General features: G+C 43.4%; 1 protein-coding gene across 1 annotated transcript in view; it reads left to right on the top strand.

Moving 5' to 3' along the window:
* Positions 1-25,634, top strand: part of LOC142499932 (embryonic protein UVS.2-like) — a 40,352-nt gene that overhangs the window by 7,463 nt on the left and 7,255 nt on the right. Inside the window, exons 3-12 of the mRNA XM_075609987.1 lie at positions 3,636-3,695; positions 4,518-4,652; positions 4,770-4,890; positions 13,737-13,912; positions 14,220-14,301; positions 14,551-14,678; positions 16,334-16,449; positions 17,381-17,606; positions 19,816-19,934; positions 20,846-21,068. Of these exons, the coding sequence (XP_075466102.1) occupies positions 3,636-3,695; positions 4,518-4,652; positions 4,770-4,890; positions 13,737-13,912; positions 14,220-14,301; positions 14,551-14,678; positions 16,334-16,449; positions 17,381-17,606; positions 19,816-19,934; positions 20,846-21,068 (1,386 nt within the window). The remainder of the gene's footprint in view (positions 1-3,635; positions 3,696-4,517; positions 4,653-4,769; positions 4,891-13,736; positions 13,913-14,219; positions 14,302-14,550; positions 14,679-16,333; positions 16,450-17,380; positions 17,607-19,815; positions 19,935-20,845; positions 21,069-25,634) is intronic.

Consider the following 25,634-nt stretch of genomic DNA (forward strand, 5'->3'; position numbering starts at 1 on the left):
TGTGATGTCACATTTACCCTCAAAATGGTTAACAGCCACCTGATTGGTTGTTCAAACCATGTTCCGACTTTAATTTTTTTTTTTGACATGACGTCACTTAAAGGGAATGATGCCAGCCAATCAGAATGGCTGTGCTTCATTTGCCTTTAAGATGACGTCACGAAGCTGGCGTCACATGGTATTTCAGCCAATCAGATCGTGGGAACCAATTCCACACTCTGATTGGCTGAAATACCATGTGACGCCGGCCAACTTGGATTTCGTGACGTCATCTTAAAGGCAAATGAAGCACAGCCATTCTGATTGGCTGGCATCATTCCCTTTAAGTGACGTCATGTCAAAAAAAAATTAAAGTCGGAACATGGTTTGAACAGCCAATCAGGTGGCTGTTAACCATTTTGAGGGTAAATGTGACGTCACAAGCCATATTTAAGGCCGTGACGCCTCATTTGAGCCCAAGAAGCCGACGAGACAGCATCGGCTGGGATTTAACATGGGGTATTTTGGATTGACAGATGAAGAAAGAAGATAAAGAAGAACAAGAAATGGTTACAGATGAAGATAGAAGAAGGTGATTAAAGAAAGAAAAAGGAAGATTGGGGTACCTGAGCCGGATCTTCATGTCGGATGGCATCGGATGCTGTTGGAGGCCTTCAAGGTACGTGAGCTTCCTGTTTCCCCGGGAGTCGGAGGGCCACCGCTTCTAATGGTAAGTAATATATTCAATGTTTGTAAATGTCTCTTTTTACAGGTTTTTTCATTGGATGTGATTTTTGATTTTTTGGGGGAGGCACATTGACTGATAATATATTAATCTGTACCACTTTAGGGTACAGATTAATACATTATTATTACAATATTTGGGGGGCATTTCTGGCTTGGTATTGCTGTTGGTTTTTTTAATGTCAGTTTCTTATGTGGATGTCATTGTTTTTTTTTTTATGCTTAATGTACTGTAATAAAATGTTTGCGATTGGTGTTCGTTTGTAGTTAATGTTATATTATGTTAGCTAATGCGTTTTATAGTACTTTCAGAGATTGTTTGAATGTATTTATTTGTCTTTTAATGTTTACATTCATTAATGTTGTTGTAATTAATTGGTTTGATAGGTTACTGTTACTATTCGTTTTGAGATGGTTTAGGAACTAATTGGTTTCATTGGTTAATGGTTTAATTAATTCATTGTTGATATTGTTACTGCTTGTATTCATTGGATTAGCTGGCTGTTGTTTTTATTGACTTTATTTAGGTATGCTAATGCAGTGTTTAATAATGGGCAAATAATCTATTATCCATATCTGGATAATAGTTATTTTGCACATTATTGTAATGTATGTGTTAGGGGGGTGTATTTAGTTAGAAATATTGTTTAGTATTTTTGTATGCACAACATTGGTACCGCAGGCCCGCGGGTACCCCAGGACTCCCGCGGGTACCCCAGGACTCCCGCGGGGACCCCGAGACGGGGTTTTTAAAATGATAATGTTTAAAATGATAAAATGTTTTTTTTATCACCTGCCTTTAGCTGGTGAGCTTTATTCAGCGCAACTTTCACGTACGATCAGTTTGCGTTGCTTAGTGAATCCCGCAGAAGGGCAGGATTCAGCGCAAACAGCTGATCGTACGAGCAAAGTTGGACTTTGAAAAAATTTCAAGAAAAAGCCCGTTTTAGAGCGCAAAGTGCCTGTTTGCGCGGCTTAGTGAATAGCGCTCGGCGGAACTTCACGTTCTAAAAGCACTTTGCGCTCTTAAAACGACTTATCACTGCATAGTGCATAGCCCCCTGTGACTGTTTAGTTATTGGATAGATCATTCCTGCATCTATCTATCAAAGCAAAGAAAAGTTTGCTTTGACGCGCTGCACTTACATGTAATAAAATAAACCCAAATTCTTCCATCTGGTGCAGATTGTTAGGCAGAGATGTTTATTCCACCTCAGAGCTGGCAGATTTTCAGATGCTGAGAGGAGAGGAAGAATGAGGCTGAATATGATACATCCCATTATACTGTGTGTGCAGGGAACTCCTTCCTGTAACACTCCACTAATTACAAACACACAATGACCAAATTAACTTTATAAAGTGATGCAAACAGACACAAAAAATGAATGTGCCCGTTAGACTCTTATTTGCCACACATAGGAGGGAGGTGTGTGTCGTACTTGGGTTATTATAGTGATGTTAGGGTGGCATAAACTGTTTTATCAGATCAGCATATTGTATGTATTAATAGTTCTAATGCAAGGTGGGGAATACAACTAAATGGAAGAATAACTAATTATTCTAAATAATTAATTAGGAATAATTATCAATGGGATGTTCCAGCGCCATGATTTCCATAACAAGAGAAACACATCTTGGGATCTATTTAGTAAAGTGTCTGGGCTGCAAAACAGGGGCCAAACCAGTGGGGGAAAGCCTCATATTTATGAAAGGGAAGGAATCCCATTGAAAACAACTGAAGATTTTCCTTTGATTATTCTGGTGCAGTTTTTGCACTAGTTCTGCCTAAGTTTTGCAGCTGAAGCACGTTAAGGAATAAACCCCTTGAGTCTCCTCTAATTCCACATAACCCTCCTGCAGCTAATTCCTAGTTATCCTTTTGCTTTAACATGGGTAGTTTCAAGTCTTACAGAACTGTGGAGTGGATCCCAGTGGCAGAAATGGCAAGACAGGCCGAGTTGTGATGTCGGGGTCACAAGCAAAGTCCAGTGCCGGCAGCGAGAGGCATAGTTGGAAGGCAAGAAAATGTCCAGGGCAGGCAGCGAGAGGTGTAGTCGGTAGACCAGCAGGGGTCTGGTAACGATATCAGGATCAACAACATGCAGCAAGGCAGTAAGCTTGTCTAACCAGGAAGCACCAGTATAAACAAGCAAGGAGAAACAGAAAAGGGAGTTTTATATTTATTTTATTTATTTATTTATAAAATATTTTACCAGGAAGTAATACATTGAGAGTTACCTCTCGTTTTCAAGTATGTCCTGGGCACAGAGTAAAACAAATACTTTCTTGAGCCTTTGGACCATGAATAGTCTTTTGGAGTCTGATCTCAGGTGATAGGTGCTGCATGTGGTAGGGGTGAGGAGCTTGTTCAGGTAGCTGGGTAGCTTGCCCAGAAAGTATTTGAGGGTGAGATAGGAGAAGTGAACTTTGCGCCTAGACTCTAGTGATGACCAATCTAGTTCTTTGAGCATTTCGCAGTGATGTGTGTTGTAGTTGCATTGGAGAACAAAACGACAAATTGAATTGTAGAGGGTGTCAAGTTTGCTAAGGTGGGTTTGAGGAGCCGAGCCATATACTGTACAGTATATATACAGTATTATATACAGTAGGTCTGGCTGGAGGCATGGGACAGGTGCAGGTGATTATCTCATTATGATCTGTAGTGAGTTGTCTGCAGACTCAGGCAGCTAGGATCAGCTAGGATCAGCAGTCCTGGTGACAGCGAGGAAGATCTGCCGTATAGGAGCAAGAAGGACAAGAGTTCAACTCCCGTCAGGGTCGTCTCTGAAAGATATAGAGTGAGGAGCATCTCCATTAGATGCAGCTACAGTTGTTAAGCGCATGTTGAAAGATAATGTCGTTGAAAAATATTACTGTTAATAGAAATAAAATTGTGTGTCTATGTTTAACAGGAGTTGAAGAAATAACAGAGCCCAAGGACGTCTTCAGCAGGATTTTAAAAGTAAATCAAGGTAACGCCAAAGGAATAATCTTCAAAAGCATGTGCTCCCAATACTGATTTCTATATCACTTCAGAAAGCAAGTGCTATGGCCACAAATAAGACAGTCAAAGCAGCCAATACATACAAACTAAATACATCAGTCCACAGGGATTTCATATATCACCTTACAGTTACAGTTATAGAGATGTTAACACAATGAATGAAAGCATCATAGACCTCCAATTAGTGGCTGCTCATACGTTTCTCCTTATTACATTCACTGCTATACATACTGTATTGCTCCACAACAAGTCAGATCACAAGGTGTAGATGAGCCTGAGATGTTCTAGATCTTTTAAGTGATTCACACTATTAAATCTATAAGGAGAGACATGTTTTGGAATAACATGTTAACCAGTGAAATGTAATAAAAAACAAAAGTTGGTGTTTAGAAAAACAGAAAGTTGGACGACAAACTATTAGTATATGGTGTGAAAATTTAAATAACTCCCTGAAGGCTTCAGAGTTTATGCAGAATCCTAATTTGTGCTGCAAGGAGCAGGGATCTCTCTGCAGATCTGACACTATACAGATGGGAAAATGGACAGGGATCCCATTACAAGCCTCTGATAACCCAGGGCCCATGTCTTAAAACCCCCGTCTCTATTATAGGAATCTTTATTAGTCCCTAACAATGTAATACATGGACCTAGTAAACCCTTTAATGAAACAGAAACATGCATCATTATTGTCAGTCCATAGAAAATGTGCAACTCACTCATCTAGTGCCCAGTACATTGGGGAAATAGCTCATTCTATTCTGTGAGATTTCCTTTTCCATCCTTAATCCAGGCAGCACGAAGCTGTTGCGTGAAGGGGACATTGCACTTAAACCTGGTCACAGCGCCCAAAAATGTGATGATTGCAAGTGGGACAAATCCAGCACTGGAAATGTCATTGTGCCGTACATCATGTCTTCTGGTTACAGTGAGTATCCATATCTTCTAATGTGGTGGTCTCCATTCTTTATTGGTAGCTCTTTATTTTCCTCCCCAATTGTAATTATTGATAAATGGTTTCCTCTTCGTATCTCTTTTCTCCCAGAGGACACGGAAGTCTCCTTGATAAATGCATCCATGCAGGAGTTTGAAACTTTGACCTGTGTGCGCTTTGTACCTTACACAACAGAGAAGAATGCCATCAACATTACATCTGCAGAGGATGAGTACGTTCTAATCTTAGGGCGGGGGTACTTCTGTATATGAACAGTAGGACTGATCAATATCTTGCTCTAGGTTTTCTGAATTGCACAAAGTATCCAGTTTTATACCTGATGTAAAGCAGCAGCAGCAAAACCTTCTAAACCTCTTTTTTTTAAAGTGGCATTGTGTGTGTCCCTGGTCATGATAAATAGGGTGAGAGATCAGGAGCTTGAGATTGACCTTTTGCATGGAATACTGAGCAAGAAACCTTTACTTGCTCTATCAATGTAAGGGTAGCGCACTTTCCCCCACCCCCTGAGAGATATGGTGGCTATGGTGTGTTATGTGCTGCTTTACCTGCTCACAGGAGGCCTGAGTCTCCGCTGCCTGGAGCCTGGGGTGTATCTGAGTCGTCAATCGGTAGCGCCTCCACCTGTATGGGCTACTATGTGGAATAACCCCGTTACCGGAACCCCATACAATAAAACACACGATAATACGTATAACAGTTTTACTGCAGGCAAACTAATACTGAGCATGCATATATATATAAATAAATATATATATATATATATATATATATATATATATATATATATAGTTCCACCCACCCGATCACGCACGACCATTCCCTTCAATATACACCAACGCGGTGCCCACACACTGGCGATAGTGTCCCCAACCTGAGGGGGCCTCGGCACTCAACCACCCTGGTGTCCACGTGTAACAACTCCCGCCCAAATGTGTGAGACAGCGCTGCCCCCACTAATGTGTTTACAGTTGGTGCACTTGTAGTACTTGCCGCGTGCTCCGATACCCAGTAAAGATGACAATGGAAGGGTGGGATCCACTGATTCATTGACGGTTGTTGTCAACAATCATGTCCACCTCCACGTGGGGTGACCTCCCGCAAGGATTGTATGACCTTGGAAGATAGTCTCTTAATATGGTGGTCTGGTCCCAGACCACCGGATCGCCAGTTCACCACTGCGTCCAGGTTGTGTCAATCTCTCTGGTACTACAGGGGCCGTGTCCCTAACTGATGGGCCGATCCCTGCAGCTCCCTGCTTGCTGACCGCAACCTCCCTCCTGCCTCGCATGACTGACAGCTGGTCCGCCTTGGTCTCCGACAGCACCCACAGCGCTCCCGACCGTAGCGGCGATGAGTGGAGGTGAGCGGAAGTGAGGGGAGCCCAGAGGCAACACAGTAACCATACCTTTGGTAGTTGTGCTTAGTAGGGGTAGGACCCTAGCAGCCAGCAGACTCATCTGTCATATGGAGGCTCTTCACATTGGAGGGGCGTGATTTTCACAGCGAGTTATCATAATGGGTTCAATGAACATGTAAGAAGTATTGCTTACTAACTGAAGTCCATAGAACACATATTGTTAAATTACCAGTGTCTTGTGCGTCAGGAGACTATAGCATGGCTGTTCTTTCACCACTTTCTAAACTCCCAGTCTTGGGACTCACAACAGGTCAGCAAAATGTTGCAGTTACTGGTAACAGGGTCGTAAACACTCTCCATAGCAGTGTAATATAGCAGAAAGATCCAAAGTATCAGGGCAGTACTAAGCCCTAATCAGTGGTACGCAATCTGGGGGGCGCGCCCCCTTGGGGATGCGCAAGATTATTTGGGGGGCGCGTGCTCCGTGCGGGGAAACCTGGGGGCGGGGAAACCTGGGGACGGGCAAAGATGTGCACGGTCGGCCAAGAAACTCTGTGCTGAGGCTGCTTCTCTGCTCTTTGTCTTGCAGAGGGGGTGGGGCTTCTCTTTGCACACAGACAAGCTCTCCTTCTCTTGCTGTCTGTTTCCCGCCCCTGTTTTCAGCAGCATGGGGGATCGGAGCATACCCACCCCCCAGGTCAAAGTGTGTGACATGATTATGATTGTGTGTGTGTGTGTGTATTGTATCTGTGTTGGTTGTGATTGAGTGTGTAGTGTGTGTGTTGTGTCTGTGTGTGTTGTGATTGAGTGTGTGTTGTGTTGGTTGTGATTGTGTGTTGTGTGTGGGTGTTGTGATTGAGTGTGTGTGGGCGTGTTGTGTCTGTGTTGGTTGTGATTGTGTATGTGTGTTGTGTGTGTTGTGTTGGTTGTGATTGTGTTGTGTGTTGTGTGTTGTTTGTGCTGTTTGTGTGTTGTGATTGAGGGTGTGTGTGTTGTCTGTGTTGGTTGTGATTGTGTGTTGTGATTGAGTGTGTGTGTGTTGTGATTTTGTTGGTTGTGATTGTGTGTGTGTGTTGTGATTGAGTATGTGTGAAGCGATTGAGTGTGTGTATGCATTGTGATGGAATGCAGTGGTACGCACACTGGGGGGGTAAGGGGTCGCAAGATTATTTAGGGAGGCGCAGGCGGCGTGCGGAGAAACCTGGGTGTGCGGCCCGGCAAATGCTATGTGTGGGTGGCCAAGAAGATGTGCGTGGGCGGGCGGCCAAACAGGATAGTGCAGGTGGTGGCCACGTGATTGTGTGTGCGCGCATACGTGGGGATTCGGAGGTAAGGGGAGGAGCACGCCTGAGCTAGGTGAAGTCATACGCCCCTCCTTCCGGTATCTGCCCTGCAATAGTGCAGTGTTCCTGCTCTCCTCTGCTGGCAACCTGCTTCGCTGCAAACCTCTGCAAGTGAAAGGGTCGGCTGCCACTATATCACTCATACTATGAATGTACAGAAATAATGTAAACAAAACAGTGGAAACACAACATTGAAAACGGAAAAAAAATTATAATACTGTAGGTAGGAGTTTGGATGACACTGAGGATAGCAAGCCAAAGAGCAGGGAGGGGAAGAAAAAAAAGGGGGGGGGAGAGGGAAGGGAGGTAGCAAAGAGGTGGATGAACGACCCCCCCCCCAAAAGGATTGCCTTTGTGCATGTACGCTCTCCCAAGCTTGGCGCTTGGGGAGACAAACAAAATTGATACAGACACACACAAACACACACAAAAATAGCCCTGATCCACGCTTGCAAAATTTTGCAGGACACCAATCCCTCTCCTGTTCGTGCACCCAGCGCTCATGCTTGGAGAGTTGGTGATGTCACTGCTCTCAGCGGCAGCGTGGATGCAGCCTAATTTTCCAAGCGCGAGCTGTTGAAATATGTAAATATTTAGACATATTTGTATTTACATTGTATACCGTTTAATAAAGGTTTTTTTTTTTCATGTGATTTTGATTACATCAGGCAGGGGGGGGGGGCGAGAAATTTTAATCACCCTTAATATAGGGTTCCATGTCTTACTCACTGTGCCAGTGTTCAATTAGCCCTTTGGTCTGAACTCATGGACTGGAGGGGACATCTGATATCATATTCTCTGCTTCAATTACTAAGGAGGATTAAAGATATGCAGATCTATATTATCCACCAATGACAAAGGACTCTGTGTTGTCACAGGTGCAGCACTGGTAGTATTTAGTATATGGTAACAGCTGTAACGTTTATACAGGCCTGATTACCAGAGCCCAGTTTTTGTGCTTAATTTTCTTCCAGTAGCTTGTACATACATCTAAATGTAACTAGTGACATGCCCTTTAAAGAAATAATATAGGGAAGTTTTTCTAACAGTGGCGTAACTACCACCCCGGATGCCCGGGCACGTCCCAGGACCCTCTCGATGCTTGAATAACCCCCAAGCGGTTACAGAGGCCCCACACTCTTCCCCACAGCAATGAAACTAATTGCCTTGGAGAGAGTGGGGCCTCTGTAACAGAGCAGCCCTCCACCATGACGTCTCTGCATCATGTGACGCTGCCTTGCATTGGTGATGTGACCTCACATGGAGATACAACATCGTGTGACGCAGAGGTGTCACCACATTGCCCGAGGACCCCTTGTTACGTCACTGCTTTCTAAGACAACTACATAAAGAATACATGTTACTATTAAATACTAAATCATGACAATTATTTTGTTCACACAATCCAATATTATTATTGTATGTATGTATCAGTGTGGGATTTTGAAATTTTAGCAACCGGTTCTCTCTCACCTTACCACCCTTTCACAGTAAAAAATCACCATCTTCAGCTCTCCCCCTCATCATCATCATCATCATATCTCATCCTCATCATCATCAGCTTCTCCCCCTCATCATCCACAGATCTCCCCAAGTCCCCCTCAGATCTCCCCCTGTCCCCCTCACATCTCCCCAAGTCCCTCTTATCATCCTAAGATCTCCCCAGTCTCCCTCATCCTCAGATCTCCCCCAGTTCCCCCCCCCAGATCTCCCCCAGTCCCACTCAGATCTCCCCAGTCCCCATCAGCATCCTCAGATCTCCCCCTGTCTTCCTCATCATCCTTATATATTCCCCAGTCCCCCTCAGCATATTCATATCTCCCTCAGTCCCCTTCATATCTCCCCTAGTCCCCCTCACATCTCCCCCAGTCCCCTTCATATCTCCCCCAGTCCCACTCAGATCTCCCCAGTCCCCATCAGCATCCTCAGATCTCCCCCTGTCTTCCTCAGATCACCCCCAGTCTCCCTCATCATCCTTAGATATTCCCCAGTCCCCCTCAGCATATTCATATCTCTCTCAGTCCCCTTCATATCTCCCCCAGTCCCCCTCACATCTCCCCCAGTCCCCCTCACCACTTTAAGATCTACCCCAGTCCCACACATCATCCTCAGATATCCCCCAGTCCCCATAAGATCTTCCCCAGTCCCCCTCAGCATCCTCAGATCTCTCCCAGTCCCCATCAGATCTCCCCCAGTCCCCCTCTGCATCCTCAGATCTCCCCAGTCCCCTTCACATCTTTCCCAGCCCCCCTCATAATCCTCAAATATCCCCCACCCCCCTCAGCATCATCAGAACTCACCCAGTCCTCCTTAGCATCCACAGGTCTCCCCAGTCCCCCTGAGATCTCCCCCAGTCCCCCTCACATATCCCCCAGATCCCCTCAGATCTACCCCAGTCCCCCTCACATATCCCCCAGTTCCCCTCACCACTTTTAGATCTCCCCCAGTCCCCCTCATCATCCTTTGATATCCCCCAGTCCCCCTCAGAGATTCCCCAGCCCCCCTCACATCTCCCTCAGTCCCCTCAGCATCCCCAGATCTCCCCAGTCCCCCTCAGCATCATTGGATCTCCCCCAGCCCCCCTCACATCTTCCCCAGTCCCCCTCATCATCCTCAGATATCCCCCAGTCCCCTTCATATCTCCCCCAGTCCCCCTCAGCATCCCCAGATCTCCCCAGTCCCCCTCAGCATCATTGGATCTCCCCCAGCCCCCCTCACATCTTCCCCAGTCCCCCTCATCATCCTCAGATATCCCCCAGTCCCCTTCATATCTCCCCCAGTCCCCCTCAGCATCATCAGATCTCCCCCAGCTCCCCTCACATCTCCCCCAGTCCCCCTCATCATCCTCAGATATCCCCCAGTCCCCCTCAGATCTCCCCAGCCCCCCTCACATCTCCCCCTGTCTCCCTCATCAACCTCCGATATCCCTTTAGAATCTTCAGATCTCCCCCAGTCCCCCTTGTCATCCTCAGATCTCCCCAATCCCCATCAGATCTCCCCCAGTCCCCCTCAGATCTCCCCCAGTCCCCCTCAGATTTCCCCCCTCCACCATGTCTACCTATGTGGACACAGGCACAGGTGATGGTGTAGAGGGGGTGAAGAGCAGGAGCATAACAGCATGAGGCTGAGTCCATAGAAGGCACGTCCATGCTGCGCCGTGCGGACGCTCCGCGCTGAGCCCCTGCATCCTGCATGAGGATGTCTTTAGAGGGGGCTCACGCGAGCGTCCGCAGGCGTGCTGAGGAGCTGGATTTTTCAGCCAACAGCCAAACTGTTTTTCAGAGCGCTGTCGGCTGAAAACATCCAATCAGCGCGGAGCAGCTACAACGTCACGGCGCCGTGATGTCGGCGCCATGACGTTGACGTCGGTGCGTCGCGGGCGATTGGCCCAGCGATGTCACTGCCCTGTCTCCCTCAGTCTCCCCCCGCCTCCCGATCGCGCCCGCTGGCTCACCTGCATGGGCATGAAATCTCGCAGATTTCAGCAGGCGAGCCTCAGCGTCAGCGCGCCTCAGCCCTGCTACCCCCTCTATGGCCCCAGCCTGAGGTGAGGAGCGCGCTTTAGCAGCAGACACCAGAGGTTCCGGGTCAGACTGCTAGATGGCTCTCCTCCCCTGCAGTCCTTCTCTTCTACTACCAGGAAATTCTTTAACATCTCCAGAATAAAGCACCGGTTCGTGTAAACTTTGGAAATTCCAGGAACAGGTTCGCACGAACCGGCTGAATCCCACCACTGGTATGTATGTTTATCTTTATTTATACAGTGCCAAAAGTGTATTCAGCACATCACAAAGAATACAGTACAGGGAATTATAATAATACAATAATTGCAGCAAAATCAGACAATTGGAAAGGAAATCACTGCCCCATAGAGCTTACAATCTAAGTTGTATGATGGGAGACTTACAGAGGCAGCAGGTGAGAGAATCATTGCTCTAGATGGGAGTGCTTGGCCACAATGGGTGGTAGGTGTGACTGTGGGTGTGGGACAATAGCCATGAGTGCAGGCTATTGGGATGCTTGAAATTATGTCCTCACCTGTCATATATTCAAATATTCTCCTTATGAGGATCTCAGAATTGTTTTTTGCAAAAGAAATGTGATTTAATACTAAAGTTAAAATGGTTTTATTAAAATGCAATTTGTTAAAAAAAAAATTAACTTGTGTATGAAATCAATCCTTATGTATTTTAGTACAGAAAGTAAGGGGGAGTTCCCAGAACTCAATCCAATAAATGAAGGAAAGTAAGTAAAGTGTAAAAAAATAGATTTTACTAGAACACACACTTAAACAGGGCATAAAAGTATTAAACACAGAATATATTTTCAATGTTAATCGCACAAATGATCAATACATTGTTACCCAGCAGTATGAAGTGTAGGGAGAACACGGGGTTAGGGAAGGGGAGGGAGGAGGGGAAGACAAAGGTAAAAGGGGAAAATAGGGACTAACATTTCGGGGAGGAGAGCCCCTTCTCCTGGCCTGTTCCCCAAGTTCGCTTTGATCCCAGGTACTTCCCTTACATCTTAATAGGGTAGGTCTCCCTGACACAATGGACAAGTATACAGATAAAGAGAACAGGCAACCTGATTATGACCACAGTATCAAAATATCCAAAAGGGAACACAACCCTAGACTAATCAGTGTAGAGTGGTTCCCACTTTGCATGTGAAATGCATTTGAGTGTCACCTCTGGTACCATTTCATATGTTTGCCAAGCTTCAATAAACACTTTATTTTTTGGTCATCCGTTGTACTTTTGTATTGCTGTGCACCGGCATTTCTTCTCACCGTGGGAACCACTCTACTCTGCTATCAGCGCATGGGAGCCCGCACAGCGGGAGCTTCGTCCAACGAGACTGTGAGTTAAAACACTTTCCACATTATGGTGCATTGAAGCTTATGCCAGTGGGATCTTATGTGTATTTGAATCCTAAGAGCCAGTTGAAGTGGGAGCTCTGAGTTACACACCAGCGCAGCATCAGGCTTCCTAGATTCATTCGGACATCAGGAAAAGTTAAAACTCACAACGTTCTAATTGATATGGACATGTCATTATATATATATATATATACATAATCAATACTCCTGCTGAATGTACAAGAGATCTGTACAACTTTAAATCGGTTCACTCTGCTGGGGGTTAATTTTTGAGCACCGGACCAGGTGGTATTAACCCCTCCAATGTGCCCTAGACTAATCAGTAGCTTCAAATACTGGCAATAACCCAACAGGGTAATATTTCGAACACAGCATAAAGGTACACACTAATTGAGTCAAGCAGAAGGGCACAGAAAGAATGAAGTCAATATGCTAATCCCCTTCATAAGCAACAAATGAGGCCATTAACTAGATTCAATACACTTGTTCTGATGTGGCGTCGCCGGGACTATAAGCGCGGCCTTAGAATTGTGACAGAAGCAAATAAGCTGGTGATCATTAGGTGAACCAGACAGTCAAAGCAGCTGGAGTAGCAGTGAAAAGTATCTGCAGGACGCCTGATACTGATACTTTTCACTGCTACTCCAGCTGCTTTGACTGTCTGGTTCACGTAATCATCACCAGCTTATTTGTTCCTATCACAACTCTTAGCAGCTATAGCTGGTTTGTGCCACATTTAATCTAGTTGTTGGCCTCATTTGTTGCTTATTAAGGGCATTAGAATATTGACTTAATTATTTCTGTGCCCTTCTGCTTGACTCAATTAGTGTGTACCTTAATGCTGTGTTCGATATATAGGATTGTGTTCCCTTTGGGATATCTTGATACTGTGGTCATAATCAGGTTGCCTGGTCTCTTTACTGTATCTGTATACTTGTCCATTGTGTCAGTTAGACCTACCCTAATAGGGTGTAAGGGAAGTACCTGGGATAAAAGTGATCTTGGGGAATGAGCCAGAAGAAGGGGCTCTCTGCCCCGAAACATTGCCCCCCTTATTTCCCAATTCTTCCCTTTAATCCTTATCTTCTCCTCCTCCCTCTCCTTCCCTTACCCGTCTCTCCCACACCATATATTTTATTCCACACTTCATACTGGTGGGTAACAATGTATTGTTCATTTGTGCGATTAACATTGACAATATATTCTGTGTTTAATACTTTTATGCTCTGTATAAGTGTGTGTTCTAGTAAAATTATTTTTTTACACTTTACTTACTTTTCTTCATTTATTGGATTGAGTGCTGGAAACTCCTTCTTTTGGGTTATATTTATGTGAAGAAGGGAATAGGGTCCCTCCAGGTTCCCACTGCACCATTCTCACATTTTCGCCTATAGTTACGCCATTGAGTGCTGTTTAAACCTTTATACTTTGTGCTTATGTATTTTATTTTTCCATTTGCCATATATTTTTTCCAGGTGCTGGTCTGGCATAGGGAGGAAAGGTGGTATTCAGCATGTGTCTTTAGGAGGTGGCTGCATGTATAAAGGAATTATCCAACATGAGATAAACCATGCTCTTGGATTTGTCCACGAACACAGCAGAAGTGACCGGGATGACTATGTCACTATCATGTACCAATACATCTCACCAGGTAAGTTGCAAAATGTGTACATTTTATCATAGTGCTGAAAGTTATTATATTAAAAGATTTTGACCTTTGTTTACTAAGCAGTGCACTGCCATGAGACAGCTTACGGTGCTTGAAGACATTTTATGGCCCATTCAAGTTAAGGGATCAGAAGGTGTCTTCCGGCACAGGAAGGTGTATTATGGAATAGCGCTTAAGAAATATGGCCCTATGTACTTCGGTGTCAGTTAACATAGACACAATAGATAGTCCTTAGGCATGTTCAAGAAACATAAAATATTAATGTATTTGCTTTCTCCACCCTTCATAGGAGATCGCAACAACTTTAACCCATATGACTCTAATAATATGGGACTGGAATATGACTATGAGTCTGTAATGCACTATGCAAGGTAAAACCCCACACACTGTAGAGTCAGCTGTGAAATATTTGTCTGATTTTTGTAACAAGTTTGCGTATGTGATCACTTAAAGAATGTTATTTGTGAACTTTTCTGTGCCTTCCCATCACATCACTGTACCAATAAGTTATTCATTTCATGTTGGTACTTTACCATTTCACAGTTGGTTTGGTTAACATTACGTTGCTCCGCAGAACCACATACAGATCAATATATTCTCACACGATTTCTCTGTCCCAGGGATACATTCAGTAATACATCTGGAAAAGATACCATAGTACCCAAGCCTGATCCATCTGTACAAATTGGACAGGGATATGGACTGAGCTCGCTGGACATCTCTAAAATTAACAAGCTGTATCAGTGTGGTAAGGTTGCCATGAGCCAAGGCCGCCGACTGGGGAGGGAGAGCCGGAACAGGTGTCCTGGGCAGGTGGTTGTGGCGGGCCCAGCTGACCCCTGGCCATGCCCGGCTGCTGGTTCTCTCACTGCCAGGCCACGGCTCTCCCCTAGCTGCAGGCCTCCCTCACTCTGTCTCACGCTGAACTTGTGATGCTGGCGCGCACCAGACCTTTCTGATATCGACACGTCCTGAGAGCAAGCTTGGCTCAGCTTCCGGCGCGCACTGGCATATGAGAGAGGTCCGGTGCGCACCAGCAGCTTGCTGTGGGACAGAGTGAGGGAGGCCCACAGCTTGGGGAGAGCCGAGGCCGGCAGCGAGAGTACCGGCAGCCAGGCCCAGCCAGAGGTCGCCAGCTAGGTCCCCAACAGTCACCGGTCCTGGCTTGACTATCCCCAAGGTAGATAAATATATCTTGGGGGCCACGGGGGGGTTAGATGTATTTGAGGGGGTTATATGTATTTGTTTTTTATTTATTTGGGGGTGGGGGGTTTATATGTTTTTTAAATGTATTTGGGGGTTCTTAATATGTATTTGGGGTGGAAGTTCTTTAATATGTATTTGGGGTGGAAGTTCTTTTATATGTATTTGGGGTGGAAGTTCTTTTATATGTATTTGGGGTGGAAGTTCTTTTATATGTATTTGGGGTGGAAGTTCTTTTATATGTATTTGGGGTGGAAGTTCTTTTATATGTATTTGGGGGTGGGGGGTTCTTTTATATGTATTTGGGGGTGGGGGTTCTTTTATATGAATTTGGGTGGAGGAGTGGGTTCTTTTACATGTTTTTGGAGGGTGTGGGGAGTTCTTTTATATGTATTTGGGGGTGTTTTAAAAAAAATATTGGGGGTTGTTTTTTTTAATATGTCTTTAGGGTGGGGAGGTTATATGTATTTGGGCGGTGGGGGTTCTTTTATATGTATTTAGGGGGTGTTTTAAAAAAATATTTGGGGGTTGTTTTTCTTTAATATGTTTTTGGGGGTAGGGGGATTATATGTATTTGGGTGGTGGGTGTTCTTTTATATGTATTTGGGGGTGGAGGGTTTTTTGGTATGTGTTTTGTGGGGGATTGTCTGTGTCGGAGGAGGAGGTAATGAGTGTGAGGAGGGGGGATTGAGTGAGAATGGGGTAATTGACGGACGGCAGGGGGAGAGTAAGAGGAGAGAGTGAGGAAAAGAGAGAGTAAGAGTGAGACGGAGGGGAGAGAAATACATGCTGGGGGGTAGGAATTGAGTGAGAGTGGGTTAATTGATCGAGGGGGGAGATAGAGAGAAGAGATGGAGCGAGACAGAGGGGAGAGAAATACATGGGAAGAGGAGGGAACTAGAGGGAGCTCGAGGTTTGAAAAAGGGGGGGTTGCTCGCAAGACTGCCGACATGGAGGGAGGGGGGCCCGGTCGTAACTCTACTCCGGGGCCGCTGGAAATCTGTCTGCAGCCCTGTCATGAGCTTAGTGTTAGATACTCTTAAATACTGAGCCTTGTTTTTAATTCAAGTTAGGACTACTTTATTTCTTGATTCTGATGGAATTTGAAGTAGGAAGAATGATTAAAGAGATCAAGGAGTGAGAACATTTATGAGCGATGTACTTGTGCTAATATTACAATTCCTGGCTACCTCCCTTCAGATATCTGTAGTTCTTTGCTCCCTCATCCCAGTGGAACGGTGACCTCAGCCAATTACCCCTCTGCATACCCGAATAATGACAACTGTGTCTGGCTGATACGGACCCCATATGATCAGGTAACTTATCCATGGGATTAATGCAAAATTCATACTTAACAAAATAAGGCACATAGGGGTCTATCTATTAGGGCAAATGTGGTACAATTCTGAAGCAAACACACTGCATCTTATGTATCAAAGTAAAAAATGGCCCATTTAAAGCAATACTCATTTGATACAACTGCAATGATCCAGAATTGCTCTACTTTTGCCGTCACTCATAGTCCGATATTTAATAGACTGTGCAATGCCATGGAACACCTCACAGTGCTGTAAATCACTATTCAAATGAATGGGCTGTAAGGTGTCTTAATAAATATGGGGCGTAATGTGGTATATTATCTAAAATGATACAAATTGGGATATTACAAACGGAAAACATTTTTCAAAAGTATCAAGACAATACAAATGATGTTAGAGGCGTTTACTTCCTGAGAGTAATATGTACTGTAACCCACAACTCAAACACAAGACGAAAGTAACCAGGTGACAAAGTCTGTTTACTTTGTGCTTCTTACATAAACAAATTTGCTTACATTAGAAAGTATGTTAAGTTAAAGTTATGGTAATGTCCAATTATGGATCACTGACTCTCAACTGATTTGCCCTCACCCTGCATCTCACATTATTTCCCAACTGTAACTTTACGTTTAACCAAAGTGGGTGAATAATGGAACTAACCAAATAATATTTGGAGGTCAGTGACCCTTATCTGAAGTTTTAACATTTGCAGCATTAACAGAAAACCATAACACTACCTTCCCGTAACTTTGTTTTATCCCCTACACAGCAATGGGATTCTGGGGGTCTCTGGTCAGCTAAGAGTTAATAATTAGAATGATTATAAAGTCAACTTCACTTGATAGAGAGGTTAACATTCTGCTTGTTACTCATATAAATCAACTGCTTTAAAAACCACATTGAATTCCTATGTTATTCCTATTTTCAGGTTTCCCTGAAGTTTGAAGCGTTTGATGTGCAGTTTTCTACAAACTGTGTCTCTGACTACATTAAGATTTATGATGGAGCAAGTAAGACATCCCCTGTGTTACTGGACAGGACTTGTGGGTCTGGAGAAATCCCCCAACTAATCTCCTCCACAAACCTGATGCTGATTGAGTTTGTCAGTGATGGGACAGTTACAGCGACTGGCTTCAAAGCTATATACAACACAGGTACATTTTAGTGACCATGAAAACCCTCCTACAGTCTCTGTAGGTTATTTCTACTTATGTATGTATGTCTTTATTTATATAGCTCCATTAATGTGCATAGTACTTCACATTAGTAGTTCACTTACCACTTAGATTTCAAGCTCTTTGGGGCAGGGACTCCTTTTCCTAATGTGACTCTCATGTCTGAAGCGCTTATTCCCACTATGTTATATTATTATGTCACATGTATTACTGCTGTTCATGCCGGAATCAATAATCGAATATCCAGGCCAAAATAGGATAAATGAGTAACGATTTTTATTACCAAGCATACAGTATCAAAGAGGGGTACCCGGGCGCTACCCAAACTGACATGTACTGTATGGGGGAAATCAATAGTTCTTTTCAGAACATCACAACCTTATAAATCCTACAAGGTTCCCATCTGCTTCGTGGTCTCTTCCTGTGACTCAAAACCCCAAAAGGATCTATCCAGGATCCTTAATAGTGAAGAAATACAAGAAAAAAAGGGGGAGCCCAGGTTGAACAGGTGGAAAAACCGCATTTGAGGTTTGCTGGTCAATCGAAGAAACTATCATCTGGATCAGAAGAAAATACATTTCACATCAGGAGAACACAGAAGAAAGGAAGAAAAGAAACCTTGATGTGACAGTATTTGCACAAGGCCGTGTAAGTGTTTATGTTATTACACACTCTACTATCCTCACGTTCACCAGTCTGGGAACTTATACTCCCGAGCAAAATCATCTGTAACCCCTTTCATCCCCCAACCTGTGCTCCCCCTTTTTTTCTTGCATTACTTCAAGCATACAGTATGCAGGGAGACCAACATGAGGAAGTCTCAAAGGCTCGGTCTCAAGTTATTAGTGATACAGAAGCATGTATACTTAACAGCCAGGTATACATTACACAATTTGTATACGGGGTAATCAATACAATGCCCATATACAAGATATATGTTTCTGCTTAGCACATATTTGTTATAGGGAACCCCCTAACTTTCCGTAATCTTATTTTGATCCCTAAACTGCCTGGAAACCATCTTTTCTTGCTAATCCTTCTATTTTCACTTCCCCATACCTCCCAGACATTCATTCTGCAAGTCTCGCACAAACTGATTAACCTCTCGTCACCGGGTCCAGTCAGCATACCACAAGGTGTCTCAGAGACCCCATACCACATTCCAACTCCCAGAGACCCCCTCTCCGTACATCCACACTGCTGGGAAGCGCTATGTACATAGATGGCACTATATAAATAAAGATGTACATACATACATACATACATACATACATACATACATACATACATACATGCTTGCATGCAGCCTTAAAGTTTATAGAAATGATAACCACTGACCTCCTGTTCTACATAATATCTCTGTCCTGCCTGATCTTGGCCACTGAAACTTACAATAGGTGTGTGAATTATTTTCTGGAAACTAGCAAGATTTATAGGATTAAAGGGGCATATATATAGAGGGGGATAGTTGCAAAGGCTCTAAAATGAAATTACTATTTCTTTGGTTCAGGGATTTATTGTGTCTGTAATTGTGTATTCGATGTTCTGTGCTGGGTACATGTTCGTGCTATGAACAAAAATAGATGTAAAATGTTCCTTTTTTCAAATAAACTTGCAACACTAGTTCATGCCAAACTCTTCATTTAACGTACAGATATCAGAGCACATAGGAAGGGCAGTTATATTACACTACGTTATCTGGATGGGATACTTGTTCAGGAGGAATATCACGTTATATTGTTCTAGAATTGTATTTGGAACCCGCCTTACCTCCCATTCCACCGGAAATCATGGATTTGATTTTATTACCTGTGGGCCTTACTGTGAACTAAAATGGGCGAAGAGTTGTAATTTAAAAGAAAAGTTAATAATAAAAGTAGTAAGATTTACAGAGTGCTTTAGTATATACAGTACCTTATCTGCTTAGAAATGTTTTGTAATAGCATAATAATTAGATTGTAAGCTCCTCGGAGCAGGGACTCCTCTTCCTAAATGTTACTTTTATGTCTGAAGCACTTATTCCCATGACCTGTTATTTGTATTATTTGTTATTTATATGATTGTCACTTGTATTACTACTGTGAAGTTCTATGTACATTAATGGCGCTAGACTGTATAAATAAAGACATACATACATACATACTGTAGTAGCAAACAATTCACTTATTGAATTTATATTTCCTCCCAGAAAGATGTGGTGGGACGTTCTACACCCCATCAAGGACCTTCACCTCTCCTGGATACCCTATCACATACTACGATAACCTGGATTGCTTCTTCAATATCACTGCTCCTGCTGGATACAAGGTGAGCAGTGATTGCACCAATGAGTACAGTAGTAAAAGGAAGCCTGGACTCTAATGAGCAGGGAAGTATTTTATTTATTTATTTATAAAAATGTTTTACCAGGAAGTAATACATTGAGAGTTACCTCTCGTTTTCAAGAATGTCCTGGGCACAGAGTTGGTTACATTAAATGAACAGGGTTATACAGTCAATTCACAGACATTTCATGGACAGATAGAGTTGGAAAATTGGGTACAGGGGATAAAGGGCTTGTAAGTTTCAGTTTGAAATAGAGGAACTTTAACATCACCAAACATCAGCGAATGGCAACAAACGTCTCACACCCCTTGGCTGTGCCAAAGGCTGTCCGCCTTTGGGGCAACGCAGATGTACAGTGGGTGGTTGTGATTCAATGCAGCTGTTAACAAACAGTTCTTTGTGTCCTCTTGGCTCATTAACATTCCAGTGGGTGGGGTTGACGTTCCACAAAGTACAAGCAAATGTTAACCCATAGCACGCTGGTCCTGTGCAGAGGGGAGCAGCTATTGGGGATCCCCATCAGGCTGTCCGCCTTTGGGGCAAAGCAGATGTACACTGGGGTGGTTGAGATTCAATGCAGTATATCCAAGTATATGGATACATATAGCAACTTTAAGGCACCCATTAAGATAACTTATTGTTTTATAGGTTATTTTCCATTTAAAGGTACAATCCCACGTAGCTGGCCAGAAAATAACATTTTGTAAATAATATAACAGTGCATTGGTTTCCCTAAGCAAATCTAAACATGCTGATATGGTTATCTGGCTTTGGCAAATAATTGAAAGTTTTCTTTATTCCACCCTGTCCTTCTCCAGTGAGCCAATAAAGATAAGGGGAATAGATCCAGTGCATGTTGATAACAATGTATTCTATGTATTTGTTACACACAGATCGTATTAAATATAAGTGACTTCTTCGTGGAGAATGCAGCGAACTGCAGGTTTGACTACCTGTCTATTTTTGATGGTGACAACCCTGATTCTCCTCTGCTGTTCCATTCCTGCGGTGAGAATGAAGTTCCCATCCAGGTGTCTACTGGGAACTCCATGCTGCTCTACTTACACAGTGATGGCGATAAGCAAGAGAAAGGATTCAAGGCTTCATACACCATAAGTAAGTATTCCTACCTTCTCTGACTTTCTAATGAAATGCATGCCCAGATATACATCAATGATGCTAAATACAGATATAGCAAAGCTAAGGCTAAGGCCCCGGTCACGGCGCTCTAATGCGCGCCCGCGCTTTCGGCTGCGCGTTCCGGCGATTCCCCGGTCTGCAGCTCACTGCAGGAGCAGAGACCGGGGGGGGGGGGCGTGCCGGAGGAGTGACGGAGGCGCGGCCATGACGTCACCCGGCAGGTTCGCCCTCATTGGCTGAACCACCGGGGGGCGTGCCTAGCCGCTCGACGCGAGTTCCTGCTCTCAATTCTATTGAGAGCAGGAGAAGCTCTCGCGCGAGCGCTGCGGCCCCCCCTCGCAGCGGGCCCGGCGCCGTTGCGGGGAGGGCTCTGGTGAGCGCAGCGTCCGCCACAGCGGACGCTGCAGCATGCAAGGCCTTAGTGTCCTCAATGCCGCTGTCACGCGACTGCGTTGGTTGTGACACCGAAGGATTGATGCTATTATTGAATAGTAGAGGTACTGCAATGTGGAGAAGCCCATTACAAAATAAAGCAAAGAGAATATATTCTGGTGCTGCAAGTAAACACCTCCCAGCATCCAGGTGCATAACTCATTTTAAAACATTACCCAACAACACAGAAATAAAATGAGTAAGATATCAGGGGCAATATATAAAGAATAGTTGTTTTTTTAAAGAAATCGAAAGATTGCATTTCATCAAAAAATCCCAATTTCTCACCAAAAATCACAAGCAGCATTTGTTGGTCCAGTCTTATTCATGTTCTTACATTTGATGCACATTTTCTCACTCTTTGTATGGGGTGCACCATGTTTATACATATGAATGCACTAAGAATTTCTTCCATATAATTGCATTTGTCTTTTATGTGAAGAAAAAAGTTGATGGACAATTCGATGCATTTCTGAGGAACAAAATGGAGCAGGCTGGCAATGTTTTTAAAACGTATCCTGTGCACCAACAACATCCAAACTCCATGTCCAACTCCACAGCCAGTGTCATTGTTTTCTTAATAAACAAACATTTGATAGACATGCCACACACACATCAAAATCGGTTTTATACATGGACTCACAAAGTCGCATTCATTTATGACTCCTCTGTGCGTCATCTTTACAAAAAAAATTGCTTTTAAGGACACTATACCTAGACCCCATTCTGTGCATAAAAAATTGTACCAACTTTTTGGTCCCCATACTGTATGGGGCTGTCTTCAGAATAATCCCATAATTATGTGTATTTACTTATAACAATAATTTTATTATTATTATTATTATAAATTAATAATAATGTTTGGGAACTAAGTTGTAATTAGTTGGACCCTGTTATTACATGTGTGGTATGTACCTCTGTGCACAAAGCAGATCTCACTATTAGATATCTTTGAACATATATAAATAATCATGGTGGAAAAAATATACGAATATCCCCGGTACCTGCCGAGTTCTTTACCTGAAATGATGTAACATGCCTGATCTGTAAAACCTATAATGACACTAATCCTCATTTATTTGTATCTGCTACAGAGCCATTAATTGAAAATACAGTGGATGCACTGGATCAGTGATGCAGAATGAGGTGGCTGACATAATGCTGGTACCATGGAATAAAAGACAAGGGATGAAGATACATAAGACAATGCGCCTCTTCTTACTAGTATACAGTATATATCACAGTTTAGAAACAAATCCGTTCATAATGTTTTCTCTATTATTCTGATGGATTCTCCAGTTGTACGTATGTGTTGTCTCTTGACCTATAAATTGTTTAAATAGGATATATCATTAATGAAAATGTAATCAACTAACATCTGACCTCCACATGAGCCCTTGAGACCTCACAAGTCAATTGTTGTTTTATTGGAATCTAGAGAAAACTCGCGTATCACAATAAATCTACAACTTCCCAGTGCCAACAGGGTTCCTGCAATTTAGCGTTCAGCAAACTGTGCTTTTTTATTTAGCATTCCCGATGTCATGACAACTTCATTACTTGTGTGATCCTATATATCATTTACATTAGGTGACATCATTGAATATATACAAAGATACGTAAATGATAAGATAATTAAGTCACAAGGAGGTTGTGCGTATATGGCCCAATGGGAAAAATCCCAATGCATAGAGCATTTAGCTCATGTAATGTGAAAAGAAAAAGAGACAGCACACAACTGTCATAGCGTAAAAATGTAAATGTATTGTGACAATATTAAGTGGTAATTATTGCACGTACAGAAGGTTCACTCTTTAACACAGGGCATGTTTAGGGTACATGTTACCGCTACAGCATTCAACTGGTTCCTTCTCTGTGGATGACCGCTGCCATTCTCTCCTGATCAGGTGAGTGGAAACATCCTCGTATCTGGGCGTATTCGTATGTGGGAGATCGCTATCGGACAGCTTCAGATTTCACAGTGGCAGCTCACTTCCTCGGTGTGGATCCAGGATGCTCAGTGGTACAATTAGAACAATATATTCCTCACACTGCTGGCTATGGGGCTCAATTCCCACAATGTACTGTAAACCGTAGCGCTCCTGCTAACTGTAGAGCTACCACTAACGTCACTAGATCGCGCTGCACTAACGCGACCTTCTAACGCTGACTCAGTGGAGCTAACCGCAGGCTCCATTCGAGCTGTAACAGTGATTTGGGAAGAGAGCAGGCAAAGTCCCAAGACATACAACATTCTATTAGCTCATGTAATGTTCACTTGTGGAAGGCATAAACATCATGTTCATGTCTCGTATTCTACTCAATTCTTACTTGGCCATACAAATTATAAGTTATTCCATACATATACATACATAAACATATACATACATACACATATATACATATATATACACGACAAAAACACAAAATCCGCAGCACTCAAAATAGTATCCAAATACAAAAAGGTTTAATCCAACATTACAAGCACCAGGGTAAATCACAGGAAAAATGGAGCAACGTTTCGGACCTCCCGGTCCTTTCTCAAGCCCCTATACAAAATGTGCTTCACAAGGAATTCATATACAGTGCCAACAATCAGTAATTAACTCTTAACCCTTAGCAGTACCGGCGCAAACATCTTGCATAATCAGCTACGGTGGCCCACAAGGGACCCTATACATCACTACAATAAACTGACCAATACTCATGTAAGTAATCTCTAAACATTAAACATACATACCCTACATGGAGGCTGCCTAGTATATCTCTAAATCCTACTAGGGTAATCCCCAGTTTAAAACACTTGCCATCTGACTGGATCGCTGCCACGTTCAGTCCTCCTATTACTGACACAATCCCCACTCCATGTATGTAAAGATGTTGCGTGTGCACGTGCACGTCATTCGGGGCTGAATCGGCAGGCTAGTGTCAAAAGGGATCCTCAGCTGTAAACCGAAAACATCCCATGCCAAACAGAATTTGCACCGTCTCAAAGAAATTACCCAGTCCGCAAGCTTAGATTCCTGGCGCTAAAGTGGTCAATTTATCGACTAGTTACAGATTACTTATATAGAGCACTGTTTGTGATTCATACCATTAACAATCTCCACACCTACATACTGTCTTTGGCAAAGTTGGATGCCACAGGACACAGATGGTTAGCTGCTCTTGCTACTTACAATTGTAGCTTGAAATATCGACCTGGGTGACAGTACATCGATGTGATGCATTGTCCCGGATTCCTGGCGATGCCAAGCAAATTGATGGCAGGTGGGAGTAAATCCCGGCAACAGATGTACGGCCTATGTTTCAGAAGATTGAAGTCCCATGAGGGGTGACCTCTGCCATTGATGAAAGGATAGGGGATAGGTTGCAGAAATCTATAAATGCTATACCTTACTATGACTGGTCTACCCCAGTTAAACTGGCAGGATTTGAAGAAAGCTCAGCGACTTGACTCCAGGATTAAAGTAATACGGTCAGATTTATTAAAAACTTAACCTGCCTCTTCTGTTAGAAAGACACATCCAGATATTTCTCTTCTAAGGCAACAATAACCCCATTTAGTATTGAAGAGTGGAGTGTTATTCAGGGTCTGCAAAAAGTCTTAATATCTATGTCGCCAAACTGATGGAACTCCCAGCCAAGTATCCAGTAGTCCAGTAGTACTGAGGTCTCTCCATGACAAACATGGACACTTAGGAGTTGATAAGACACTTGGACTAGTAAGTGATTGTTTTAATTGGTCTCACATGGTTAGAGATGCACTGTAGAAGACTACTGTAAAAACTGTGGCAGATGTATGTCACGGAAAATTCTCCAAAAAAGGGGGTTCCTTTGAGGAATATCACCAGCAATGGGCCCCTAAACCTGGTACGCATAGACTTCTTGTCTTTGGAGCCGATCATAGTAACACGAGCAATATCCTAGTAGTCACTGACCATTTCACTTGATATGCCCAGGTTTTTCCCACTAAAGATCAATGAAATTCAACAGTTACAAGAGTGTTATGGGAAAAGTACTTTGTACATTGTGGGTTGCTTGCTCAATCAAGAGATTTTGAAAGTTGTCTCATAAAAGAATGACTGTCTTTATGTGAGATAATAAAAA

Source organism: Ascaphus truei, chromosome 7 (genome assembly GCF_040206685.1).
Source record: "Ascaphus truei isolate aAscTru1 chromosome 7, aAscTru1.hap1, whole genome shotgun sequence".
In the NCBI taxonomy this organism is placed as follows: Eukaryota; Metazoa; Chordata; class Amphibia; order Anura; family Ascaphidae; genus Ascaphus; species Ascaphus truei.